This window comes from Thermobia domestica, chromosome 8 (assembly GCF_964235325.1).
Source record: "Thermobia domestica chromosome 8, izTheDome1.hap1.1, whole genome shotgun sequence".
Lineage (NCBI taxonomy): Eukaryota > Metazoa > Arthropoda > Insecta > Zygentoma > Lepismatidae > Thermobia > Thermobia domestica.
In genome coordinates this window covers 262,649,987-262,677,078 of record NC_137461.1, presented here as the reverse complement: position 1 = coordinate 262,677,078, position 27,092 = coordinate 262,649,987, and the positions used below count along the sequence as shown (strand labels likewise).

Below are 27,092 nucleotides of genomic sequence, written 5' to 3'. Positions count from 1 at the left end.
ATATCTCTAACCAAAGACGCATTGAATCTCCATACAAGAAGGGCAACTATTCAGTGCAAGATCTGACGACAGTGCCTCGAAAAAGATGTGCATGATGTTGAACCCCTGAACTGGGGTTGGAAGAAAATAGATGACGGACTCGGTTACCAACCTGTGTGGACTATGTTGAGGAGTATGTCTGATAACAGTCGACAACTAGTGACATGCCGTTGCAAATTTGCGCTGTACTTGGGAAATGTACTTGTATTAAGAACGACCTCGTCTGTACGTTGCTTTGCGAATGTGAAGAACAATGCTCATATTGATATCACTATGAACACAGCAGCTGAACTTTTTTTAAAATGTGAAATGAATATGAGTTATGTAGATATGTAACATTGTAGCAAACGTATAAAAGTTGTAGAATTATAAACTGTATTAGTTTGTACTTGATATACAACACCTCTACAATAAAAACTGACGGTGAGGTCGGGTGACCGGGGAGGCCATTCATGCAGTCAACCCTTATGGGACCTTGCCTTTTTAGGTAAATTTTAGAGTTTCAGTCAAGCAGCTATTGCAACGAGACTATTTATCGTAGGAGCATGGTTCATATCTACGTGTTTTTGTAATGAAGCTGCGATTTCAACTGTACTAGTCAAATTTCCTTATTTTGTACCTAAGGCGTAAAATTCCCGCCCAGAGTGGGAAAAACGGAAATCACAAAAAAAATTGGCACCAATATCTCCCCTCGAACATGCAAGTGGTACCAAAAAAACTTTGCTTTATAGTGAATGGAATGAGGTATGAAGAATTGTGTCCCCCAAAATTAGTGTAGATGCTCTTGCCGATTTACCAATTTTCTCTCAATAATACATTGTCAGTCACTTGTTTTTTATGAGCTTCAGCATAAAGACTATTCTTCGCAAGAACATGAATCGTACCTTGTTGTCTTTGGAGTGAATCAACCTTTCGAGTGGTACCACTCGCATGTGGATACCGTGTGCCTATGGACGGAAAATTACCTCCAAAGGGAAATTTTGTCAGAAAAAAATCACTCTTTTACAAGTTTGGGTCCCTCTTCCCCCTGTGTTAACGCTTGGATCTCAAAATCCCCTAAAACATACTACATGGTGTATGTAATATCTGTGGAAAATATCAATCTCATATCTTGAAAACTAAGGACGGTAAAGAAAATTCCCTCACGTGGAAAGCATAACCCTTACTACTTTAAGGGAAAAACAAAAACTCCCTGACACGTCCCTATCTATCCGAGGATCATAATTCGCAAACGATTTCGTGTCAAATTAGGGTAGCTTTCAAATGACCCCCTAACCACTCACATGCCCCTATCGTGTCCCTGAGGGGGAGAATCCCTAAAAATGGAATTTTTCCTTAAAAAATTTCATTTTTTCAATTTGAACGCGATTTTCTCGCTTCTGATACACAATAGGGAAATTATAATAAACCAGTTGGAAACAGTGTTTCATTACGAGCATAACGACGTACGAATCATGATCCTAGAATAAATAGGGACGTGTCAAAAAATTGCCAAAAAGCTCTAAAATTTATCCAATTTTTTATTCTTCAATGTTCGTGACGACACCACCCGTAGGCATCGCACGCGTGACTGGAAAATGCCCATGAAACGCATTCTTTGATGCTTCCACGCTTGAATAAATGCAAAAAGCCCGGTGTGAAAAAGCTTAACTAGAGACATATAAGACAAATTCCAAAGGTCGACGCTGTGGTACAAATCTGATCCATCGGTCCCCAAAGGGTTAAATGACTAAAATCGGAAAATATTTGCTATTAACTGTTTCTTATTCTGTTTGGCAGCAGACTGGAGAAGAAGAAAAGTGTTTTCTAAAGCTTTCATGTAAATATTTAGATTAAGTTGCTACAAGTTAGCCATTTTCCAATATGGCGTCCAGTGTCGACCATAATGATTCTACGAACTGTCTCCCAGTAATTTTCCAACCTTGATTGGACATGTAACAAAATGGCGAACTTTCATGCTGGTAACCGGAAATGCAGGATACTTACGCTAACATACCACACTATTAACGCTGATTGCTGATCAAAACATATTCACCCGATCATAACAAAAGTTGACAAAAATGAAACTAAACACCGCAGACCCATTTTCCCTCCCTGGTCCAAAACTAAGCTACAAATTAAGTCTTTCCAATAACTTGTTCAACTGTTCGTCAATTTTAAGTCCTGTATTCCAATTCACAACACAGTTTTTCTGTTTTTCAATGAACCTGGCCTCCTTCCACTTTCTAATTAACGTCGTTTGTTCCCGTGCTAACAATTCAATCTCGCACCAATGCATATTATGACCCCGTGTCCCTCACATGTTTAAAAATGGCATTTCTTTCTCCTTCTAATCTCACATCATTTTGGTATTGTTTTAACGTTCTTTTAGTTTTTTCCCCGTTTCATCAATATAACAACTATAACAACTATTACTGCACCATCTTGTAAACCACTCCTTTTCTTTCCATCAGCTCCTCACGGCTTTCCTCCTACTCTTCTTTCTTCTTTTTCCTCATACGTAACACATCCAATAGTCCCCTACTCCCTTTCCTGTATTTTCTTTAGAGCTCCCTTTATTATCTCAGTATCTTCCCCTGTACTTTCTATTCCCCACCATGGCTTCTTTCCCTTCCCTCCATCTTCTTCTTTCTTATAGGCCTATTCCTTTTTCTTATTACTATTCTGGTCCTTTCTTCCTATCCTTTCCATCCTTAGGTGTCTTTTATCATATCCGTTGGCCTCCAATTGGTTGTGAAATGTTTCTATATCTTCCTCTGCCTTCCTTCTGTCACTACTAATCCACATGATCGTCTCCTCCATATTTTCTGTGAAATTGCTCTTTGTTGATCGATCAACATCGCTCCTTTTATGACAGACGTTCACTGATGCACACTTCTTCTGGAACCATTCTGTGACCAATTCGTCTCCCTGCCTGCTTATTTTCAATCTAGTAACACAATGTTCCCTTCCTCTTCTATTTCCAGTTCGAGTTCTATGCCTTTCTCTTGATCTATTTCCTTCACAAATGTGGTAATTTGTCTCCGCGTATCTTTTCATATCCCGAAGTAATCATCAACATGTAGTTGGTAGATGTGTTTTCAGTTAAAAATACGGAATAGACTTGAAAGGAAAGGAAGGCATATACATTGGATGACGCAAGGATCTGGACAAAAAGGTGGTAGTGATAAGTGTTGTATCAATGACAGAGGAAGAAAAGAAGTTATTAAGCTTAGGACATAAATTCAAAATCAAAGAGGACAGATTGAATGTGGAAGAAATGATTTATTCAGTTGAACAGGCCGTTAGTCAGGTTGAAGATGAAGAGAAGAGAGACAAAATTAAGAGAAAGGCTGTGGCGATAGTTAAGAAAAACATGAAAAAGGAAGGGGGGAAACCTTACGAAAGAAAAGATGACACTCAAAAAAATAGTTAAGAAAATGATTAAGTCTCGTTATTTGATCACAGCAGACAAGTGAGTGTGTGTCCATCTAATTCTATGTTCTCAGTTCTTGTTTGTATGTGAGTGACGAAAAGAAGAAGGAGGGGAATACATCCACCAAATTGAATTACACAATTTTAACAGTTTGATACGATGTGATTAGTTGTGATATATTGTGTTGTATAAAATGCATTAATAGTTAACATAATTAGTTTTACATTCGGAACTAAATGAAAAAAAAAGGAAAATGTCCCCAAATATGTTTCATTGTACAAATAAAGACTTCTAGAAGCGAGAACAGTGGCTACAAACAAATTTAAATGTGTGGCACCGTATCGGAGCATACTGATCTGCTGCAACACCATCTAAAGGAATGGTATCTGGATTAATCACATTGAATAACACGTTTATTGGAAAGTGTTATTGCTATAGGGCCAAGTAATCGTACTATAGGGCCAAGTAACGATTACGTTTCTGAGCGCAGCTATATAATTTTTGTAATATTTTCCTCCCTATGTGTTTGTTGAAAAAATTGCATATAATTTTAGCTTTAAAGCCTACAGCAGAGAAGACATTCACAGTCCTTTCAGTTATTATATTAGAAAGACAGAGTTTTTAATACACAAGTCACTGAACGTTATAACATATAAAACACCAGATATGGTTGAAAACACTCTGAAAAAAATATAAAGATATGCCTACATTCCTATTGTATGACCGCAAACAAAAGTGCATTCACACTTTCGATTTTTCACATTGTTCAACATTAAACAACCAACAATGCTGTAAGGATTGCTGGACTAAGAACTGAATAAGGCGTTCTACAAGTGCTCTAGTTTGTTCAAAAAATGTCAGTGTACGAAGTAGAGTCACGTATGAACTCATGAAGTTTTACATGAAGTCCAATATAGCAAAGACTTTGATTGTAATAAAATGTTCTTGGCAGTACCCTTAAATAATGTAACTGAAGTTAAGAAATTAATATTTCATAATAAATTTCACTATAAACAATGTCTAGTGTTTTTAAAGATTACTTACTGAATAAAATTTGATTGATTGATTGATTTGGAATTTAACATCTCTTTGTAACAGCGAAGCTATGTAATATAGGATTCGAACTATATGACCTCTAACCAGAAATCAAACCTGGGTCTCCCACACCGAAGACACATATACTAACTACACGGGAAGCTTTAGTGAATAAAAGGATTTGCAAAACAGAAGTTTAATCATTTTATTATCATTCATGTATCTGTCTTAATACTATTAAGGTATAGAATATTCCACGCTTATGTTTCTACTGCTCCCTAACATTCTTTCCAAAACCGAAGCATCAAATTTTACATATTTCAGAAATCATGGCCATTTAAATCTGTTAATAAAATCAATTTGCAGAAATAAACAGCGCAAAATAAAATTCATTTTATGAGTCAAATAAAATGCAAATTAATTTTAATTTATTAATTGATTTATTTTCTTTTATTTATTAGTTTGTGTTATATACATGGTAATTTCTGTAGACTAGTTAATAAGGCGGTTCTCGCTAATCAAATGTGGATCAAATGATTTTTAAAAAATAAAAAAAGCCTAACGATTTAAAACATAGAAGATACTAGCAACAGAGATCCTAAAATATTTATCTTTACTATTCCAGGTACTCGTGCAGGATAACATGAATCAAACTTCCGATATTTCCGTACACAATAGTATTTTGATCGGCAGAAGTTCTGTTGCTGGAGGTTCTTTATCTCAAGTGAGTATATTTATTAATAGCTACAAAATGAACACTTCTGTTTACAAAAACCTAGGCTACCTTCCAGAGACTAGTAAAATGATGCGTGATATTCGTGAAAGACTTGCCGCCCTAACGGGACTTGTTATTTTTAATGTTTTACAAGCTAGACAAAGTGTTGTAACGTTAAGTGGTACATAGAAAAGTAGGATTTTTCTGTAAGGTGAATTACCGTTATCACGTGATCGTATGCACAGCACACTCTGCTTAAGTAATAATTTTTATTCGCTCCCTTCCGTATGAAGCTGATTAGAACAGCTATGCTTTGATCGTATTAATTATTTTTAATTGGATCCTATGCTAAGCATAGTCATTGTTAAATGTGACTTAGATCTAATATTTTTTAATTGATTGCTTTGATATGAAGCTCATTAGAACAGCTATGCTGTGACTATACTAAAATTAATCTCGAACCAGCTTTTTAAAATTAGATCGTATCTTTTATTCTTTAGTATTATTTTTAGGGATCGTATGCATAGCATGAGCGTTATTAAAATTGATTGTGAACATATTATTTTTATTGGATCGTATCTTTATTCTTTCGCTTCGATATGAAGCTTATTAGAACAGCTATGTTGTGATCATATCAATTATTTTTAATTGGATCATATCTTTTATTCTCCCGTAATTTACTCGATGAACAATCTTTGATTGTGATTATATTAAAAGCTCGTTGTTATATTTTATTGTGGGAGGGAATAAACTTTATTCATGCGGAACTTATTTTTGAGACATCTTATTTTTTAAGTTACTCGTAATAATTTACTTGAACACTGTGTGAGCGTACTAAAAAGCTCGTTGTTAAGAAGTAGCGGATGCGGACCAGTTTTAGAATAGATCCTTCTTGGCCGAAGTCAAGAGAGTAACTAAAGTTTTTCGCGGGCTTTTTGGAACTCGGATGGATGGGTGGAAGTGAAAGCTGGTGTTGTAGGGTATTGACCTTACTGTTAGTTGACATCACAGAATGCCGTCGGAGAACAGAAAAGAAGTTTGGCGTCGCGGTGGTTAGACATCACAGAATGCCGACGACTAATAGGAAACAAATTTAACTCCGCGTAAGGTGAACACGTGATTACCCTGTGGGTATGAAAATACGTTAAATACAGGTTATAGGAGAAAAATATATAAAGATGCATCATTCAGTCCTATGAGAAAAAGGATCATTGCAATAGTAATATTGAAGCATCATCATCTGATGCTAAATTAGAAATATATGAATCATCGTCAGACAAAGAATTTGATATTGACGCAATAGAATCATCAGTACTAACAGTTTCAGAAACCCCGGCGTCATCTCCACCTGTATTATCAAAAACATCGAGATTTTGGAGTTTAGACTGTTGTTGTACTAATCAAAAACTGACCGTGAATGTATAAAGGAGGCTATTGAAAAATGGGATTTCAACGATACATTAATATGCGATGGTTGTGAAGAAGGATCCTATCATGATTATGCTCATGATTGTATGAGTATACCCGCCAAGTCATTGGAAACCCGTGCATGAACTATTATAGCAAGCCCTAGTGTTGAAGAAGATGTGTTTTACCTGTATGAAAATACACACATTACTGGAATATTAACAAGAGAAAAATTCTATGAAACACATGTGGAATTATTAAATGATATTGACTATCAGCCGGAATTACTGGACGTTTTAGTGGAATTATTAAATGATATTGACTATCAGCCGGAATTACTGGACGTTTTATTAAGAAAAGAGAGACGGAAATCGAACATTCCAGAGTGAAAAAATTTATTCAAAGAGTGGTAGTGTTTCATGTGTGTTATGTACTTCTGAAAATATTAAGGTGAATTGTGTATTAAAACAATAAAAGTACACTTACGTGATAATAATCCAATTAAATACATGGAATGTAAATTGAATATTCTTCATGATTGTAGTCATCTTCATAATACTGGAACATTTGCAGCGATATGCTTATCTCTTGAAAAATCTCTTAGTGAACTTTTTGAAGTGTTTGAACAAGAACATAGTGAAATCTCATTTATATGCTTTATGAGTAAAACGTATTATCTTAAAAAAACAAAAGTTTTTGGGCAAATTATACTATTCTTTATTCATTGCACAAACAAAATTTCACCATGCGTAAATCAGTATATTATTGAGATTCAAGATTTTAAAATGTCTGATAACGAATTTATTATTCGTGAGTTCTGCCTAAACGCAGTCGATGATACAGGTAAAATCCATTGCTTGGTAAAATCACCAATAGAATACAATTTATTGTCATTAGGTTGTCCAAAACAAATTGATTGATTAAAATTAAATTTACATGGATTGAAGAGGGATAGCAAAACTGAATATACTGTATCATTCATACAGAACCTTGTATATCAATTATGTGCAAAGAATTCAACCTTTTATTGTAAAGGTTTAGAGAAATCTCTTTGGATTAAGAGAATATTTGCATTAGATAATGTTATTGATTTAGAAAGAAAACTGTTCTCCATTAAATGATTTGTGTGGAAACACATTTAATGAATATTGTTGTTTTCACACAAATATTGCAAAGAAATCAGGATGTGCATATCGTAACACCCAACAGTTGAATTATTGGTGGAAATATGAAAGGTCAACAGTATTAACGAATGCATTATCAAGATTGTAATAAGGAATTGTAAATAAAATGCAGGAATGTAATTTTAAAAAATATAGTAATTTTTATAAAATGTAATTAAGAAAATTGTAATTAAAAATTTGAATTAAAAATGTATACATAATAAAAATATAAAAAATGTAAATATATATAATAAAAAATAAAAATTATTTGTGTTTTCTTTTTAAAATTTTGTTTACATGTTTATAAGATATAATCATTCTTTTTCAATTTTTTGAACATTTTTAAACACTTTTGAAATGATTGAGTGCGAATAATATAATGCAAAAAGAATGAAACAAAATATCCGCAAAACACAGAATCATCGGACTGATATTGTTGACTATTTGCAAAACATATCTTAGTATTTTTTGATAAGTTATTTTTAAGAATGTCCATAACAAGACTATCAAAGTAGTATCCTTGTTTTTTCTCATCGATGTACACTGCAACCCAGTGCGATCCACTTGAATCGGATGTATCAAGATTAAACACAAGTGCAGCAGGTGGTTCTACCATTACAGGAAGTTTGTCAATGGGGTAAATTCCAGTAACACTTGCACCAGTCACTTTATCAGCTAGTAACACTTTTAACAATTCGTCACTATACATGATGAAGATTATTTTTCTTAATTGTAGTAGGTATGTAATTATCACTGTTATTCACATGCAAAACATAATCATACACTTTTACATATTCACTATACAGTAATGCCTCATGGACACTGCACCTATATTGTACGAAACGATGTTTATTATGCACACATTCGTGAACGTGAAAACTTAATGCTGTATACTTTGGACAGTCTATTTCTTCTAAATTTGTAACATTTGTTGGAAGAATTTCTTCAAGAAAACACTTTCCAGTTATTCCGTAAGTGTACATACTTGTAGTATTTGAACAATATGTTTCAAGTATTTCTTTAAGATGTGAATACTCTACATCCCCTTCGTGCCAGGTAATGCCATACACATTCTCACTAAAATACTTGTTTGTACTTATGATCGGCTCAGATAACTTATTTAAAGGTTATGTTGGTTTAAATATCCAGTTTTGAAAACAGAGAACGCCTGGATTCACAATTGCAAACTCCTTTACAATAAATCCATCATCATTATCGTGCACAGAAGCATCGAAGCAGAGAAGTGCACAACAACCCTCATTATACTCAACTGAATTAATTAGAAGGTGTTATTAGTATAAATATTTCTATCTTTGTCTACTTGTGCTAAGGAATCAAATTGTGCATACACAATACATGTAGCAGGTTCAGTTAAAGTTTCTGAAAATGATACTTTTAAATTTACAGTGGAATCACAAACTACATCCCATGTATTGTCGTCTAAAGTTCCTGTTGGAGACAGAATAAAAGCATACAGAGCATATCCATTTGGATATTCATTAAGATTAACAGGATGTGAATAATTTTGATAATACATACCAGTACCTGAAATCAAAGTATAGTAACTTAGAAGGTATAAATCATTATTAAAATCAGGGGTGAGAGGGTTGGGAAGAAATTATTTTGAGCCGACGTGTAATTGCAGTTTGTTAACTTTAAAGTTTCGAAACTCATAGGGATTAAGATGTGATTTTCCATTGAGGGCTGTGTTGCAGATGAAACCAATAACCAGGCCTTTAGGAACATTACCCAGGAAGAGATTATCAAAGTTGTAAGACTACTTGTGCAGAAATGGTATAAGATCTTGTTTCTACTGTTGTGAGAGGTAACTTGGCCGTTTCCGAAACCATTCGCGTATTTAATTGCATAGCTAAATCTGCAGCTACATCAGTGCGTCGTACATGAAGAATAACTTCCTCAAGTGCAACTTTACAACTTGTAATTTCAGGATACATTAAACAAAAATTATCTTTACTGCGGTGTACTTTTACACGTAAACTTACTTTATTGGGAAGTATATGATCTGAACTTACAATATCAGTATGAAGACATCCGTACATTTCAAAAGATTTACTATTTTTCACCTTATTAGCACGTTTTCCAAAACCAGCATTTGTATTATCTAATTTATTTAATTGCAATATCTTTATGCCACATGGCACATGCGAAATTTGTTTGAGAATCATCATAAGAATAATTTAATAATGTTTCAATGTATGAACAATAAGGAACGATTCTCATGACGAACTAATTAATTTATCGTTTAACGAAATATCATTAATTTATTAGGAAATTATTGATACAGTATCATCTTCAGTTAAATTTTTACCATCAGCTTTTCTAATTTTAGAACGTACATAAATATATGGATATGCATGATAAATAAATTCCCCTGTTTCTCCAGGAATAACAAATTCAATAGGTCCTTCTGAGGTTAATGTAGAAATAGGACGGTATTCAGCACTTGCTTTAATAGCTGTTTGTGTCATAGGTATAGAAAAGAAATCAAATTCATTTGTACAACATTCAGAACTATCTGAATTTAGGATCGACATTATGAAAAGATATCGTTTATATGTTTACGTTTTGTCAGTGGTCCAAACTTTACAATTGCAGGAGCCTTCCTTGCGCGACCGTCTCTTACCACTACCAGTTAATAACTGTCCGACTTTATTAATGGCTTTTGTCTTTAAACTATCACCAGCTTCTTTTACATGTGCACGAACAGATTCTTTAAATGGACGATTTTCCAATACACCACCTTCAACTTGTATACTCGTTTGTAATGCCTGACGCCCTACAGTCTTTACACCTTGTTTAAGAAATGGTAAAGCAAAACGAAATAACCATTTAAAGAAACTACCTACACCATGTCTCCTTTGATATACAGGTCCTGAAAATATAGTATTCAACGTCCACGGTAATAAGAAACACATCTTGATCTCACCTTTATTATTATTTAGCAAATACAGGAGAGCGTTTAAAATTTAGTGTTACGGTCAGTAATCCAGATCGAAATGGCAAATTTTGCCGTGCGTTTTAAATAGTATTTAGTATTTTTAATAGTAAGAACTTACATGAATCTTCTAAGAAGAAAAGAAAAACAAACTTCAAAACATAAGTCACAAAAAATCAACACACGCTGTATGCACAGCTTAATATCGAAATATAAGGGAAAAGGGGTAAAAATTAGGCTTTATAAATAATTTATTTAGGAAATTCAGAGGTTTTCATCTAGCATTACTTAACATTTTCTCTGCAAAAATCCGTAGACGATTTCAAGTATTACAAAATGGAAGATTGCATCTTGTCTGGACAAAAAATTCTCAAAATGAAATCTATATAGTTTCTGGAATATTGCAGACATAGATTAGAAGTGTGATTTCCATCTGGACTTCATGTACAGCTTGTATGATAAAATTTCATTATAATGTATAGTCATTAAATAAAATTGTGTTGATAGTATCAATTTTCTGTTCGTCTAGTTTCAACAAACATTTTTCAGGTAATCACTCTGAATGATCTCTCTACCAAAACGAAAGTTGGTTACAACAGGGAAGCAAAAGTATGCAGGGCTAAAGGCAATGACAAACTGTTGACAAGGAAATATTGGGGAAATCTCTCTATATCATACACCCTATGCAATACGAGTTAGCTGCATACTATTCCCAGGAAAACTATGTCATCACATGTACAATACAGAGTTGCTACCTTCTCCCCTCTAGCACACATCATAGTACTAGGTCAACCACATAAATACAAGCTTTTTCCCTTCTCACCAAGCTCACTCACATACAGTATCCAGAACAGAAAATCACTGACAGTGCGACGACACGGATGGTTGTTAACGTCACGAGCACAGAAACAAACTTTCACTCTCTGACAAGCGCAAGCTTACTGCTAGTTTCATTCAGTCTCCAGACTCCAAGCAAGAAGAATGTGCGAAGACCATGCTACGCATCGTGCTATAGCTGTGTGTGTTCATCCAAAAAATAAAAGATAAGCATACAAAGTTATGAACAATAAAATAAATAAATGAATAAATAAAGATTTTATACCTCACAAGTTCGCAACGTCTTTCAGACGGAGAATCCATAATATTCCTTACAATCCACTCCTCCATAGTTAAGTACTTAGTGTGTATGCCCTTAAGCTGGTAGTACCGGGTTCGATTCCCACTTTTAGTACACTCACGGGGTCCTGGGAAGCCAGGGGGTCATTTTTTACATTTGAGGACCCAGGGGGGTCTTAAAAGCAGTGGAGGGGTCCTACAATTGTTTTCTACAAGGACAGGGTCCTAAATCCATGGGAGGGGTCCTATACAGGGACACTCTTCTGACGACCATTTTAAAGGTCCTGCAACTACTTTAACAACTAGTATTATTGTAAATAATACGAATGAAATAAAAAGACAGGGACAGGGTCCTAAATCCATTGGAGGGGTCCTTGAAGGGTCCTATACAGGGGCACCCTTCAGGAACCCTTCTCAAGCTATTGATCATGGTCATAATGACGTCAAGGGTTATTCACTTCTCACAAAAATCATTCAACTTTTCCAGGAAACACTCAGACATACTTTCTTCTCATGTAGCAATTAAGATGACAACGTTAACAACTCAGAAACAAGTCCCGTTGGGGCGACAAGTCTTTCACGAATTTCACACATCATTCTACTGAAACTAGTCGAAAAAATGTCCCCAAATCTTTACGTATTTCCTTAGTTCTGGCTCATTTTCCCTGCCTTTTTACCACAGACAGAGTTAAAAATTAAACAATAATATTGCAGTATTCATACCATAATCCCGTTGACTGTTTTATTCTCTGTTGTGCTGTACTTTTGTAAGTAGTGCCAAGTGAGAAGTCCTAGCGAAAGTAGTTCTGTGACTAATATTCAAAATAAACATGCAAACGCTGATGTGAAGTAATCTTTAAAATTACGAATCTACAAAAATTATAGCAATTTGTTTGCTACCTCTGCAATTTGTTTTTAAAATTAGGACTTAAGAAACCGTGTTGAACCTAAATTTCGTAGTAATCCTGCTTTTACCAAGATGAGAAATTTGATTTTTATATATGAAGGGTAAGGGGAAAAAAGAAGGAATGTCACAAAAATGCATTTTCGAGAAAACAGCGTTTTAATATTGAAAACCTCGTAAAAAAGAATAGGATTAGTCAAATCTTTTGCCTTGTTTACATGAATATTTCTACATCTAAGCATGCATGGCATATACAGTCAAATAGAGCCAAGAATGGCCAACAAATATGACAAAGTACTGGATAAAGCACACACATGGACATTCCTTGTTTTTTCCCCTTACCCTTCATATAATACTGATTTTTCATCATAATCCTTTTGAATTTTAAATTAATAGTAATCCGACTACAGAAAGATATGATTCTTCTAAAAGTATGCATTCTTAAATTTTCAGTAGTTTACGTAACTCAAGTTCTTAAAATTAATTGTTGTTTTTAAAAAATGTAGAGAGAAAGCAGCTTATAGAGCAGTGCCGTGCCGTGGGGGAAGGCGAGCGTGCGACGGCCCCGGGCGCCGAAGTAAGGGGGCGCAAAATTCGGGACGAAAAAGAAAAGAAAAGAAGGAAAGAAAAAAGAGAGAGGAAAAATATTAATCACGTTAGAAAAATGCGTGTGCACATACATAAAATGAAAGGGAAATAGTAATAAAAGGTGCTCAAAATCAAGGAAAAGCAGGTATTATTTTGAAAATTTTCTTACACTTCGCGCCAACCATGGTGGCACTTCACGGCTGATCTGTTGACCTCACTCATATGTACGGGGTGCCGTCGTATACTCTTTCCCCAGATACTGATTTTCCACGGCACCGCACTGAGCATGCAGTCTTAAAATTTCATAGTTTATGTAACTCAAGTTCTTGAAATTGATTGTTTGTCAAAATATATAGGGAAAGAAACATATTGAGTATAACTAACAAAAGAGAATATGAGAGGGGCCTTCCTTTGCATTTACCAATATTTAGTTTAATAAATACGAGCTTTTAGCAATAAAGCAACTAGTTTATGTAGTACCAAGGACTGTTTGGGGGAAATATAAAACGCTGTATCTCTTTATACAGAAGTTCATGTACGAGTTTAAATTCGTTGAAGCTATTTTCGAAAAAAAATACCGAAAAACTAAACCCTGCAGTTGCCTAAAAGTGTGTCAAGCCAATGTCCTGGATTTGTATAGCGCCGAACATAATTTAGCTTTATATATAAGATAGGCTTTTCAGGTTTTAGGCATAACGGATCGAGTTGTCTAGACTCTCTTCTGCTTACTCGACTTCTGTATAACAACTTGCACCTAGATACAAACTTATTAAATCATGATTCGAATTATCATTTAACACTTTTTCTCTGTCTTCAAAACTAATTAAACATGATGTTTTGTCAGTTGTCTCTTAATAACGATTTCACTGTATGTCATTAAAGAACATAAGAAACTTCACGATTTCTCTATTCTCGTTCTTCTTTCTTGTAAGGTAGGCCTCTATTACACTAAAATTCACAAGTACAATCAGCTATGTTTATTCGCTTGTCTCAGACTGATATAGCTACATGATGTTTTCTTTATATCCACACATCTTAATGTAAATCCATGTTCCTGTATGAATCTTCCGATGGTGATAATGTTCAATCCTGTTCATGGAATGGAATTTAACATTTTAACATTTTTAATGAATTCGTAACATTGTTTTCCTATCTTGAAATTATCACAAACATTATTACTTGCATCCGATTAGTTGTATCTAATCATTGATTTACATATATGCCAAGTATAATTTACGAGAAAAATGCGTATTGAAAACATGTGAATTGCTAACTTCACTCATTGTGTTCATACATAAGTTTGCAAGTGAGACGTCTCATTTAGTGGAACACTAGCCGAGGGTTAAATCACTGGATAAAGGAAGTTGTTAATAGTAAACGTCCGCGGTTCAAATCCACTTATTAAACTGAATTATGGAGTAAAGAAAAAATCATGAAAAATTGGACGTGAAAGAGACGAAAAACGTTCGATAGTGATGTAATCTATGCCAAGAAACACCTGGTTCATGCCAAAAAGAAATCACATCATGATGAAACAAAACAGTAAGCCTATTCAGAAGCTGTAATGTGGGTGACTCTACACAAACAGTTCAGACTATAAACGCATTTACTATTCCTTGGAAAATCTAATTTGGTCTTCGGGCTAAGTCATGAAGTCAATATAAATTATTCAATTGGACATGTAACCTTTTTTTTTCACAAAGCAACACAGTTTCGATCTTATAATCCGTGAACAAATTGGTGTGGCTTGTCTGCAATGTTGATTTTTTCAATATATTGTAATTAACCTTACGACTTAAGGATATTGCAGGTTAAAGGCTACAGAAATAAAAGTTCTTATGGATTTTTATTCCAAGTAAAAGCAATCCAATTTAGAATGATCGTGTAATCCATCCCCTCACAATATACAGGGGATGGGAAAATATGGAAACACCTGGTATAAAAGAGGAAGCCATTTCAAACACGATTTATATCTGAATGATAGGTGTCATTGTGGTCACTGGCGCATCCTGTGAGGTATACAACCTGGCCAATAGAACAGATGGGCCAGTTACAGTTCAATGACCGGTCCGTGCAGGTAATCGTGAATCTTAGCTGAGAGAGTTTCAGAGGGCAAATTATGGGTGCGCGTATGGTGGGAGCTTCCGATTTTTCCGAAGTAGCGGAAATGTTTCGTGTATCAAGAGGCAAAGTCTCGAAGATTACGCTTTCCCACGAGCGTTCCGGAAAAATCGCATCAGCGAAGCACCAGCATGGACGCAAGTGTGTGTTGCGTGTCAGAGACAGACACACATTGGGTAGGATTGTGACCAAGCAGAAGATCACCATGGCGCTAAAAGTAACAGCTGAGCTGAATGCCGTGCTCACAAACTTTGTTATCGTCAAAACAGTTAGATGAGAACTCCACAAACAGGGTAGTTATGGCTGATCTGCAATTCCCAAACCACTCGCGACTGTTGACCATGTCGCTATACGGAGGTAGTAGTGTAACGCCCATAAAAACTGGATAATGGAGCAGTGAAAGATTGTCATCTAGTTGGATGAGTCTTCCTTTACATTATTTCCAACTGCTAGCAGAATTTATGTGTGGAGAACTACCAAACTACAAAATCATGACTTCGGAAGTTCGTCGTCTGTGTATCTTACTTTCTTGGTGATCTGTTCCCTACAGGCTTGAATCACCTCGTACCATCTAGTATGCCAGCTTTTGACTTTTATCTGTTTATATATTCTTTTTTGTCGTCTGTTATGATGATATTCTATATATCAATTATATGTTTACTTGGTGGCAATATGCGCTTGGTTTATTGCTTTTGTAAGACTAAGAACGTTACTCTGTGGCAGAATGGAAGGAAAATAAATTTCTCTGTAAGCATAGATTTGAGAAACGAAGGATCTAGGTTCAAATTTTTGGACTTAGACTTTGGAAAGCAGAAGTGTACATATTATGGAAAGGGACAAAAATCACTTTTCAAAAAAATAAAAATAAAAATAAAGAAACGAAAGTTAACAGCATCTTAAAGTATATAAAACAAAGTATTCAAGACAACGTTATAATCTGAATTCTCAGTGTGTATTGCTGTGGTACTAAAACGTCTGGTTAATTTTCAATTTATTGGAAGAAAATAAGTTGCAAACAACATAATGTATTGTACTAAATATACAAAGAGTCCAACATCGGAAAACAAAGCAAACACTTTTTGCCCTTTTCTTTTCATGTCACTGTGAGTGTTTCTATTCGAGCACTGTGAACGAATTTTGAGAAAAGCGATATACATCCCACTCTGTAGACAAGGTAGATTGAACTTTCTGTTACAATATTTGGTGAATTATTCCATTCCAAAAGCAAGGGTATATGATAGAAAGTTAAATTCAAGCCTTGTTTTAGAGTTACTAACCTCGCAAAACGTAGAAAAATGAATTTTCAGACTACGTAGCACACATATTAATGATTTTTTAAGATTTCGCAAGTCATGCCAAATGCTCCGAATAGATCTGAAATTAAATAGGAAAACTCTGAACAGGATATCTATGGTCTCTCACTGTTATCAACTCCATTTCTATGAAAATAACCAAGTAGCAATTCAAACGTAGCTAAATTCTTGTATTGAAAAGATGGTAATTAAACAAAAAACGCATATTTTTGTAAGGATTCCTCGATATTTGTTGGGGTTGCCCTTCCTTATGGGGTGCCCTAATGCTAGTATGAAAAATTCCTTGTATAATATTATCACCATTCTGAATTCGCAGGGGTTCATTTCAGAAAAGTTTTACGTGCCTTGTTTATAAGCCACAAAATACTATAAATTAAAAATGCTAGAATAATAGTATAGTCTTTTGTAAATACTAGTACTATTATTTCTAATTTATTCTACAATATTTTGGTACATGTAATTGAAAATAGTTTGGTTTTCATCAATTCTGACACCAGTTTTACAAAACTAGTATATTTTGAGAAAGTCTCCTGAAACATTGCTATTTACAAGTGTGTTTAAGGAAAGCAAAAGCTTAAAATATTAGATATTTTGCCAGAGTAATACCTCTAAACACATTTCATTCCATCAATTTGAAACATTTTTAGATATAAGAGAAACTTTTTAAATCTGTTCTACATGATTATCTTCCATTATTTTCTATAGCAATTAGAAGGAACAACTACGACGTGGCTTAAAAACAGAACACAATATGGTACCTTTGTTTCATCAGTTGGAGAAAATTTAGGGGTAAGTGATATTCTTAAACAATTTCTTTTATTTCAAAATATCAGTTTTCTTTCTGTTTCACTTTCATACACATCTTCAGTTTTAATATGTATCTGGTAACATTTGTGCACAAAAATGTAGCAAATTATTTTATACGGTTGTCAAATTTTATTTCTATAATACATTTTGGAGGAACATTGTTGGAGAGCATCGTCGTATAGTTATTAGAAGCTTTGATTGAAATAAACTCAAGTGCAATTGACCCTGTGTATATTGTATCTATCTTTTCTACACGATTCAGCTTTAGCTTTATTATAGCGCTCTTACCGAATACTTATTAAATTGCTTTTATGAATTACTAGCTGAAATACCCATTCTTCATATGGGGGCTGTATTTGGAAGTCAATGCCTGTGGGAGATTCACCATTCATCTCAGCGACCGCGAAAGCCAGTGGCGTAAATAAAGATTTGGGAGCCTCTCCGCAGACAGCGTGGAGTGAGGCCCCTTCTCCTTATCCAGCTTCACGATTTGGGGGCCCCTGGTGGCTTGAGGCCCCCCAGCAATGCGGGGTCTGCGGGGCCCTTATTTACGCCCCTGGATTTGATACTAATATCGGTCATTTTGGATTATTTTTACACCCACCGCAGGTAACCCCAAGCCTGCATACAATGGTAGCTGAATTTTCAAGTCGGCACTAATGGAAGTGTCACCGTTAATCTCAGCGACCTCGAAAACTATGAGTTCGACACTAATATCGGTCATTTTCTACTACTTTTACGGTAAACGCCCCCCTGAGACTCCCCCTGGTTCAAATATAAAAGAAAACGCTTCGTTTTGCTCTGGGACCTGGAACAAGGGACCCGTGACCAAAATTCGGTAACTCCCGCTCCACACGTCTGATCCCCAGACCGCACACAGACAGACAGAAAGACAAACAAAATCTTTATTTTATTTATATTAGATTACATGTATTATGCCTAAAGAAAGACAAAATTTTGAAATAATATAGTTCTACTTTGTGTTTTAGTTGATCCATTTAGTTTTAGTTTTAGTTTAATTTGATTGTAGAAAATATCATCTGAAGAATCGCCAACGCCATTTGATGGGTCAGAACATGTAACGATAATCTTTATAAATATGTAAATGGTGTTATGGACAATGGTCCGGTACCGAAGATATCATATTCTTTTATGGCCAGACTTGTACATTTACGTTATTAAGTTTTGTGGCCAATCAGATTTTTTTTATGCAGTAAAGATACAATATGTAAGGACGCCGTTATGAATGGGTGTAAATTCAATGTATAAAGAAGAAATTTTGTCAAACTATATGGTAAATGTTGAAAAGTATTCGAAAACTCATAAATTTAAGTCTGTTTTATTCTGGAATGAAGAAAGTGGGAGGAATGAAGAAAGTGGGAGGAAACGGGAGAACCCCGAAAAAAGCCGTGCTCGTGGGTTTTCTCGGGGTTCTCCCGTTTCCTCCCACTTTCTTTATTCCACCATTTCACTTATCTCTAATCACCACCGTCTCCTTTAGCCTAACCAGCATAATCGTGGGACGTAAAACAAAGATTTCATTTCATTTCATTTTTCTGTTTTATTCTGTGAGTAGTGTTCGTAGTTTAAGGGAAATTTCCCTAATCTAGGAAAATTTCGTAGGTAAATTTAGCAGAAAGGGAAAAAGGGAACTTTTCGATAAAACGTTGTAAATCCAAGGAAATTTTTGAGTTGACTGGTTGACTAATATAAATGCTTAAATTTTTGTCCTACAGAAATAAACCAATACAATAGCGATTGTTTGTGTGTGTGGGGGGTGTCTGTCTGTTGAAAATAGCATAATTTGCCCCATTGTTGCCTGCGTATATTTATTAGGGATGGCCACAAAGTTCCGGTTCCGTCGGAACCGGTTCCGCGAAGAACCGGTTCTCGGAGATCCGGTTCTGGAACCGGTTTCGGACCTGGATCCGAAAATCCGGTTCCAGACCTGGATCCGAAAACCCGGTTCCAGACCTGGATCCGAAAACCCGGTTCCAGAACCGGATCTTAAGAACTGGTTCCAGATCTGGATCTGAAAACCTGGTTCCAGAACTGGATCTTAGGAACCGGTTCCAGATCTGGATCTGAAAGCTCACAAAAACCCGTAAAGGAGGCACAAAGTTCACCTTCAAAAAAATGCAAAGAGGACCATACGCTTGTGCCTTCCCCGCCCAGACCCGCTTGTGCCCTCAGAAAAAAATTTTGGTCCACCAGTGGGTGTTTAGCTAAATGAGTTGGCCAGTTTGCCTGTTTAGCCAATGAGTTTGCCAGTTACCCAGTTTATTTAGCCAATTGAGACAAGCTCCCGCCGCCTGGGCACCTGCCTGTCGCTTCCACCATTTCATCTAGCCTGCCAGCAGCTCGGGCTTAGAATAGGGATGGTCACAAAGTTTCGGTTCCAACGGAACTGGTTCCACGAGGAACCGGTTCTTGGAGATCCGGTTTTCAGAACCGGTTTCGTATCCGATTTCAGACCTGGATCCTAAGAACCGGTTCTAGACCTGAATCCGAAGAACCGGTTCCAGAACTGGATCCGAAAAACCGGTTCCAAAACCGGATCTTCTAGAACCGGATCCGTTCAGATCCGAAAACCGGTTCCACCAGGAACCGGTTCTGCCCATCCCTAATATTTATGTATTTTTTGTAGAAAAAGTGAAGCATAAAGAAAAAAATAGAAGCGAAAAGCAAATGAATAAAACAAAAGTCATTGGCACTTCCTTTAATATAGCTAAATTAATCTTATCACATAACTTTTGTCGTAGGAATTGGATACTCAACAAACTAGGAAAAATTTGATATGTAAAGCCATAGTCTTCAACTTTAATAATTTTAAAAAGTTAAAAAAAAAGTTTTAATATATTTTACAATGTTTTTAATTTTTCTGTTATATATATGTATGTCACAACAATATATCTAAAATGTAATGTAAAAACTCTTATTTTACGTGATTATAAATTAGTTGTATAATCTATTTGTAAAAAATAACACAACCATCAAACAGCATGTTAAAAAATATTTCATTTTGGTGTAATATCAAAATAAATAATCTCAAAAAATTTTGTTGGTTAATCAAAATTTCAACGAATCTCAGAAGCACGTGTAAAATTTCAGCCAAATTACAAAAACTATATTACAGCAATTCAGCACTTTCCAATAATATATGTCTCAAATTACTTCCTAAAAAAGGAAGTAAAATTAATAATGTAAAATAAAAAAAACTCAACAGTAATACATCAGAAACTTCAATTAATAATTAATAAAATTAACATAAAAATCTAAAATTAATACTCAAAAAAAGGTGGGCCTAAATACATTGTTTTCATCATCAGGCAATCTTACACGGCATAAAAGTATATACCTATCAACCACAAGTCTTTCCATATAAAGTTAAAAATAACATACCCAGCCAAATTAATATCTTTCAAACAAACTACACAATACAATTTACACTTAATCTATCACTAACATAAATACACATTTACAAATTAAATAAATGGTTTTTCATTTTATCACGGTTCTGTTTAACCGTTACAAACAAACAATGGTAAACATCCCCAAAATCTTTAAACCTCTCGCATGCACATCTTAGGTGCAATACAAGGTACTGTTAGTTCCAAATACTAACAGGTAAAATCTGGGTTACATATAAATTATATCCTATCAATTTTAATTTTAAAAAAAATAGGTTCACATGGTGGAGATTCTGCGAGGCTTACGCCTTTGTAACAATAAATAAATAAATAAATAGATAATAAAATTTTGAGTAATTTGAGGGAAATTTTCTTATGGTAACCTACGAACACTGCTGTGAGTTATCATTGAACATTCATGGAGTAAAGTACGTCTTAAACAATTCAATAATCCTATTTTGACGAACTTAGGGTAAATATGTAACTAACTGTCCAGAATGGTTGAAGTTAGTAATAATAAAATTAAATGTTACAAACAGAACTAGTACTTCCCAACACAAGAGATCAGGAACAAGCAATTTTACGTGGGAAACGTTGACTGAGATAATATCCTGTACTTCTACTGTCAACCAGGCCTCTATACTTCATGGAAGCGAAATCAAATGTGCGATAGTACGGAATTGAATTCCGACTAAAGGTTATTTTTGTATACTGTATTTATCCTGTGAAGAAGTTTCAAGATCTCTTCTCTTGTCTTCGTCAATCACGAAGAGAAAACTAACGACGAAAATTCCTAATCGAAATTAAATGTACAGAAATTGTAACTTCTTCATACGAAAACAATGAGAAACATTCACATAATTTGTGAAAAACAGAGCACATAAAATAATAATCATGTCATTGAAAAAGAAATAAAAATGTAAAATAAATTCATCAGAAAGAAATAATGCATACTAAGGTAGATCAGCGTTACAAAGATACGATTTGGGTATTTTGATGATTCCATGTCAGAAGGGCCCGGACAAGAGGGCGAGGACAGAAAGGCCCGAGTCAAAACGACCCCGCGTCAAAAGGGCCCCGGTCAAAACGCCCCCGCGTCAAAAGGGCCCGGGTCAAAAGGGCCCCGCGTCAAAAGGGCCCGGGCCAAAAGGGCCCCGTTCAAAAGGGCCCGGGTCAAAAGGACCCCGCGTCAAAAGGGCCCTGCGACAAAAGGGCCCGGGTCAAAAGGGCACCGCAACAAAAGGGCCTGAGTCTAATGGGCCTTCCCTCAAAACGGCCCCGCGAGAAAAGGGCCCGAGTCAAAAGAGCCTCATGTCAAAAGGGTCCCGCGAAAAAGGGCTTGAGTGGAAAGAGCCCGGGTAGAAATAGTCCCACGGCCAGAAAGCCTGAAATCAAAACAGAAGTGGAAATCAAAGATGCACGAGTGGATAGTGCCACCTTAGTAAGTAGAAGTGATTGTCTAATAGAAGGAAGAATATCAGTGGTTATTAGAGACAAAAAGGAAACTTGAATGGTGATCTTAATTTTGTTTGGTTGCTGTTTGTTCTGCAACAATCCCTATCGCTTAAGTCGGTTCTCGATGAAAGTTTGCTTTCAACCGCGTCTCTCTGAGTTTGTAGACGTGGAAGACCCGGGTTCGATTCCCGACGGGATCTCATGTGGTTCGAATTCCACGTTAATCAGTAGGTCCACATCTCATACAGCCTCGCTGCTGAAAGGGATGCTAAAGTGAAAATCATATCATATCACATCTCTAAGTTTGTATTCTCGAGACCTAGCCCAATCAGACTATCTATTAACGACTGTTCCCTTAGTTCTAAAATTCAATTTCCGCCCCTGAATCAAAGGCCGTGTCCAAAAGATACAAGTGTGCATTCGAAGTACGCTTATTTCCGGAACTGACGTCACCTAGTGTGCATCAAAAGGTCCAAGTTCACAAGTCTGCGAGTGCATAGTACGTAGTGTGCGAGGATGTACACTACGTTAGCACACTTGCGTACTTAAAATGGCAGTTCTTCGTAGTGGTAACAACAATAATGTCAAAGTGACTTAATAAAATTTTAAAATACATATTTTTAATACTTTTGTTGAGGTGAATATATTTGTGGGCCGATCTAATAATAATTTACTTGATAAATATACAAATTAGTGATTTTACAAGTGGAATATAAAAATGTTACGCAAATAACAAACGTATTTACGTTGTGTTCTTTGGGTATGCAATGGAGTATAGGAAAAGCAACCAAATGTTTCTTTAATAATGTTATAAAGCCATTTGTTTTTAAATATTACATGGTTTATGTAGCTTAATTGAAATAATTACACTATCGGTAATGGAGCTATTTGCACGTAAATGACAAATTTTAATGGCGTATGAATTAAAATGTTAAGCTCTAGCATAGAATAATGAATACCTAGATTATTTATTTCTCTATAGCTAAAGCTACAGCTGCAGGTGCAAATGTTAATTCGTAGGTAGATAGGCCTAATTTTCTAGTTTTGATTCTAAACAAATTCCTTTCAAAGCTACCATATTTCCTTGCGCTTGAGAAACTGTAGACCTAATATAGGCCCTACCAATTACCATACATTTTGCATTTTTGATAGCTGCCCAAAAGTGAAATACAGATCAGATATTTCTTTCTCCACATTTATCAAAGATTTCACAAATTCCTCTTGGTAAGTCTTTACTTTGGAAACCTCATTTTTTTTCTTTTTTGATTCTTCGATTCAGCGATTTGATCTTTCGGTTCCGGTTTTGTGAACAGGAACCAACATAGTAACTAACTTATAAGTTAGTTACTGGGTTGGTTCCTTTCTGTACCAAAGTTTAATATTTAATTCACATAGTATTGCCGAGCGAGCGCCAGCGAGTGAAGGCAGGTTACAGGCTCACAGGGCACATCTTTTCAGTCTTGGTTACGAATCGGTTCATTGAACGATTCATTGAATGAAATGGCCAAAGTAAAGACTTGCCTTCCTTTTAATTCATATAATCCCATTACGGTACCCACTATGAATTGATTATGAACAAATAATTCCTTCCGTATAGTTGAACAATGAGAGCCACTACATTGCATACTGTATTTTTTCATAAAAACGTCTCTTAATTTTCATAAAATTCTTATTAGATTAATAGCAGTTTTTTATGGTTATATTTGGACGAGGGGATTTGTTTCGTTACTGAGAAAGCATTTTCGTAGTGGGAAGCAAGGAGAGACAGCGGATATATTTCAAGAAAGGTGTAGGGCGCTGAAAGCATAATGAAGTGCACGCAAATGTTGAAGTGTATACAATGTACAGAACTCATTTTAAGCGGAATTATAAGATAGTAATCTTATATTTTTTGTTTTCTTAACATATTACTTTAATTAGGGTTATCCATCTTGAGTACACGTGATCCTTATAAATTGGTATTTCACACCCGTTAATAGTGACATAATAGTTTTTTCTTGTAAATTTTGGTCCTCATGTTGTTGAACTCCACCACCTCTTTCCTTGTCATCCTTGTAAGTGTTAATTTTGGTGTACATTAACAATATGGAGGCACTATTTTGAAAATTTACGGGTAAAATCTATAGATTCACAAAGAGAGAGTAACATATAAGGAACTTCAACCTCAGCATAATATGGTAGAAATAGTCTAATCAGTATGCCTGTAACTGAAGCAATACAGTATAACGACGACAATTATAGTGTCCTTCTTGTGTATCTACCGTACATAAAGGAATTATACTCAATATGAACTCTCTCCCAAAGTAGTTTTGAGCCACAATATTGTAAATAGCGATTTCCCCTCGGTGTCCTAACGCTTTTGCAAATTGCCTACTTTCACCTGCAATAAAATTCTTAATCTGCTTCGCAACAGTGTCATCAGCGCCCTAACCACCAGTGCTACTTTTCTTCCGGGGAATTAATAAATATTCCATCGTGCAAGCATGCCTAATAAAATAGAACCGCCAATAGTTTAGTGGTTTTTATGCTGATAAATATTTGCAGATACTGCAAAGCTGAAGCTGTTGGCATACATGAAAGAAACTCTTAAGTCATTTTATGGTTACCCCATATTGTCAATCTGTACGATATATTTACCTTATAATAACTGGAAAGTCATTTATCTAAAATGAAAAAAAAATGTTAATTTTTCTAGTACGCGAAGCTCTCCCTTCTTTTGTTATCAATGTTCCATATTCCACCACGATGAGGCGCTGTAAACAAGTGTGGATCAAAAGCTAATTTGACAAAGTGTACACTATTTAGTGTGCACTCCATTTGTAGACTTCGAGTGTGCATCCTCGAAGTGTGCACTATGCACTTTTGGACACGGCCAAAGTAGAGAAATACGTATTATATGAATAATATTATCTTGAAAACGTTTCTTTAATTTTGGTGTAAGAACATACATGTGGATCTCCATACAGGGTTAGTCAAAAGTATTGGGACAGAACAATAATAACGACACGCGTGGACGGGGGAAAATCAAATGTTGCAATTGGTGTTATTGCAAAAACTGCATTGGCTTGGAGTGTGGTCACCGTGGAAGCCATTTTGAATTACACTATATTGCGGATCCTACATTTTTTAATGGAAAAGGCTATGATCTTACACTTCAGTTTAGGCTTTATATTTCCACAAATGTGAAGGTGAACTCATTTTTGACACATTACCATTTGTTTATGAGACAGGGTGTTTGACATATGTATCTAATAGAAAAAAGTATCATGACAGGGCAGTAACAAAGAGACAAATGGACAAAGGAAAAGTAAATGTTACAGGTTGGTATTGGTGTTAAAACTGCGTTAAATGATCATGGCACCCAACTTGAATTCCGCATATTATATACCATAAAATATTTTCAAATAGACAAAGGTACTTGTGTCACATAAATTTAGGCTAGAATCTTGCTACAAACGATAATCTGAATTAGGGATGCGCACGAGACAAGATTTTAGGCTGTCTTGTCTCGAAAATGTACTGTAAATGTGATGTCTCGACTCGAAAAATGTGCATTTTTCTATTGGAAGAGCTGTCTCGACTCGGATATTCTCAGGAAAATTCTGTCTCGACTCGTCTCGTGTGCATCCCTTACTGAGTCGACTTTTGACCGATCTCTATTCATTTACGCGATAGTGTGTGCTAAGTTTGACATTTGTTCCTGGTAGAAGAAAGTATTTAGACAGGTAACTAATAAATAGTACTTCATTGTGTTCTTAACGTTTCTGTTCGTTTGCTTACGTTTGTAAAATATTGAGAAGTTACCATGTATGTATAACATATTTTAATAGTAAGTATATTTGTGATTAATTGTTACTTTACGACTATTAAGCAATAGAATGCTTTTAATGTGCAGTTTCGAATATTTGGTAGAGCTCAACAACGTCGTTCAAATAGTAGTGGGTGATAACGATGTTTCTTCTGGTCAGTGTATTGTACCATGTAGAGTTAATACGGGAAGGATATAATGGTAGAATTGCTAGAAGGAAACCATGTATTACCCAAATTAAGAAATATAAGATACTTAAATTTTCTAGAGCTTTTGAAAATAAACCCAAAAACTGGTGGGAATGTTTTTATCGACGAATTTAAGTTAAACCTGCATGAATATGATGGTAGAATAATAGTGTTTCGACAAGTAAATACAGAAATAAATGTCAAGAACTTCCAGCCTGCTTTAAAATACAGAAGAAATATATCTTAACGTTCTTAGAAGGACTTCTAATTTTATCAAGATATTGATCCCAAACAAAGTATATGTTGTAATGAAAAGATTGCTTTAAAACTGCCCAAAAGTTCGCTAAACCCCACCACACAGTACCGGCCTTAATCCCATTGAGAATCTTTGGAACGAATTGCAATGTAAGGTCAATATATACGAGTTACGGTGAAAGAAGGTTTGAGAAAAGCATTGCATACAGATTGGAACAATATTTCCCCACACTACACCAGGAAAATTGTAACAACGATGCCGAAATGCTTAAAGAAAGTTATAAATCATTGTGTGTTTGCTATTGAATACTAATTGTATTAACTTGGAGGAATAAAATAATTTTAGAGGACATTTTATAGTAGTTTTTTAATAATATCTGAATATTTATGTGATCAA

The 27,092-nt window shown here is 35.2% G+C and overlaps 1 protein-coding gene across 12 annotated transcripts in view; it reads left to right on the top strand.

The window, feature by feature from the left end:
* The window catches only part of LOC145693591 (uncharacterized), a 506,014-nt gene that overhangs the window by 162,787 nt on the left and 316,135 nt on the right, over positions 1-27,092 (top strand). For all 12 annotated transcript variants that reach the window (XM_081769709.1, XM_081769703.1, XM_081769706.1 and 9 more), the window contains 2 exons: positions 5,115-5,213; positions 17,478-17,561. In XM_081769709.1, coding sequence (XP_081625835.1) covers positions 5,115-5,213; positions 17,478-17,561 — 183 coding nt within the window. The remainder of the gene's footprint in view (positions 1-5,114; positions 5,214-17,477; positions 17,562-27,092) is intronic.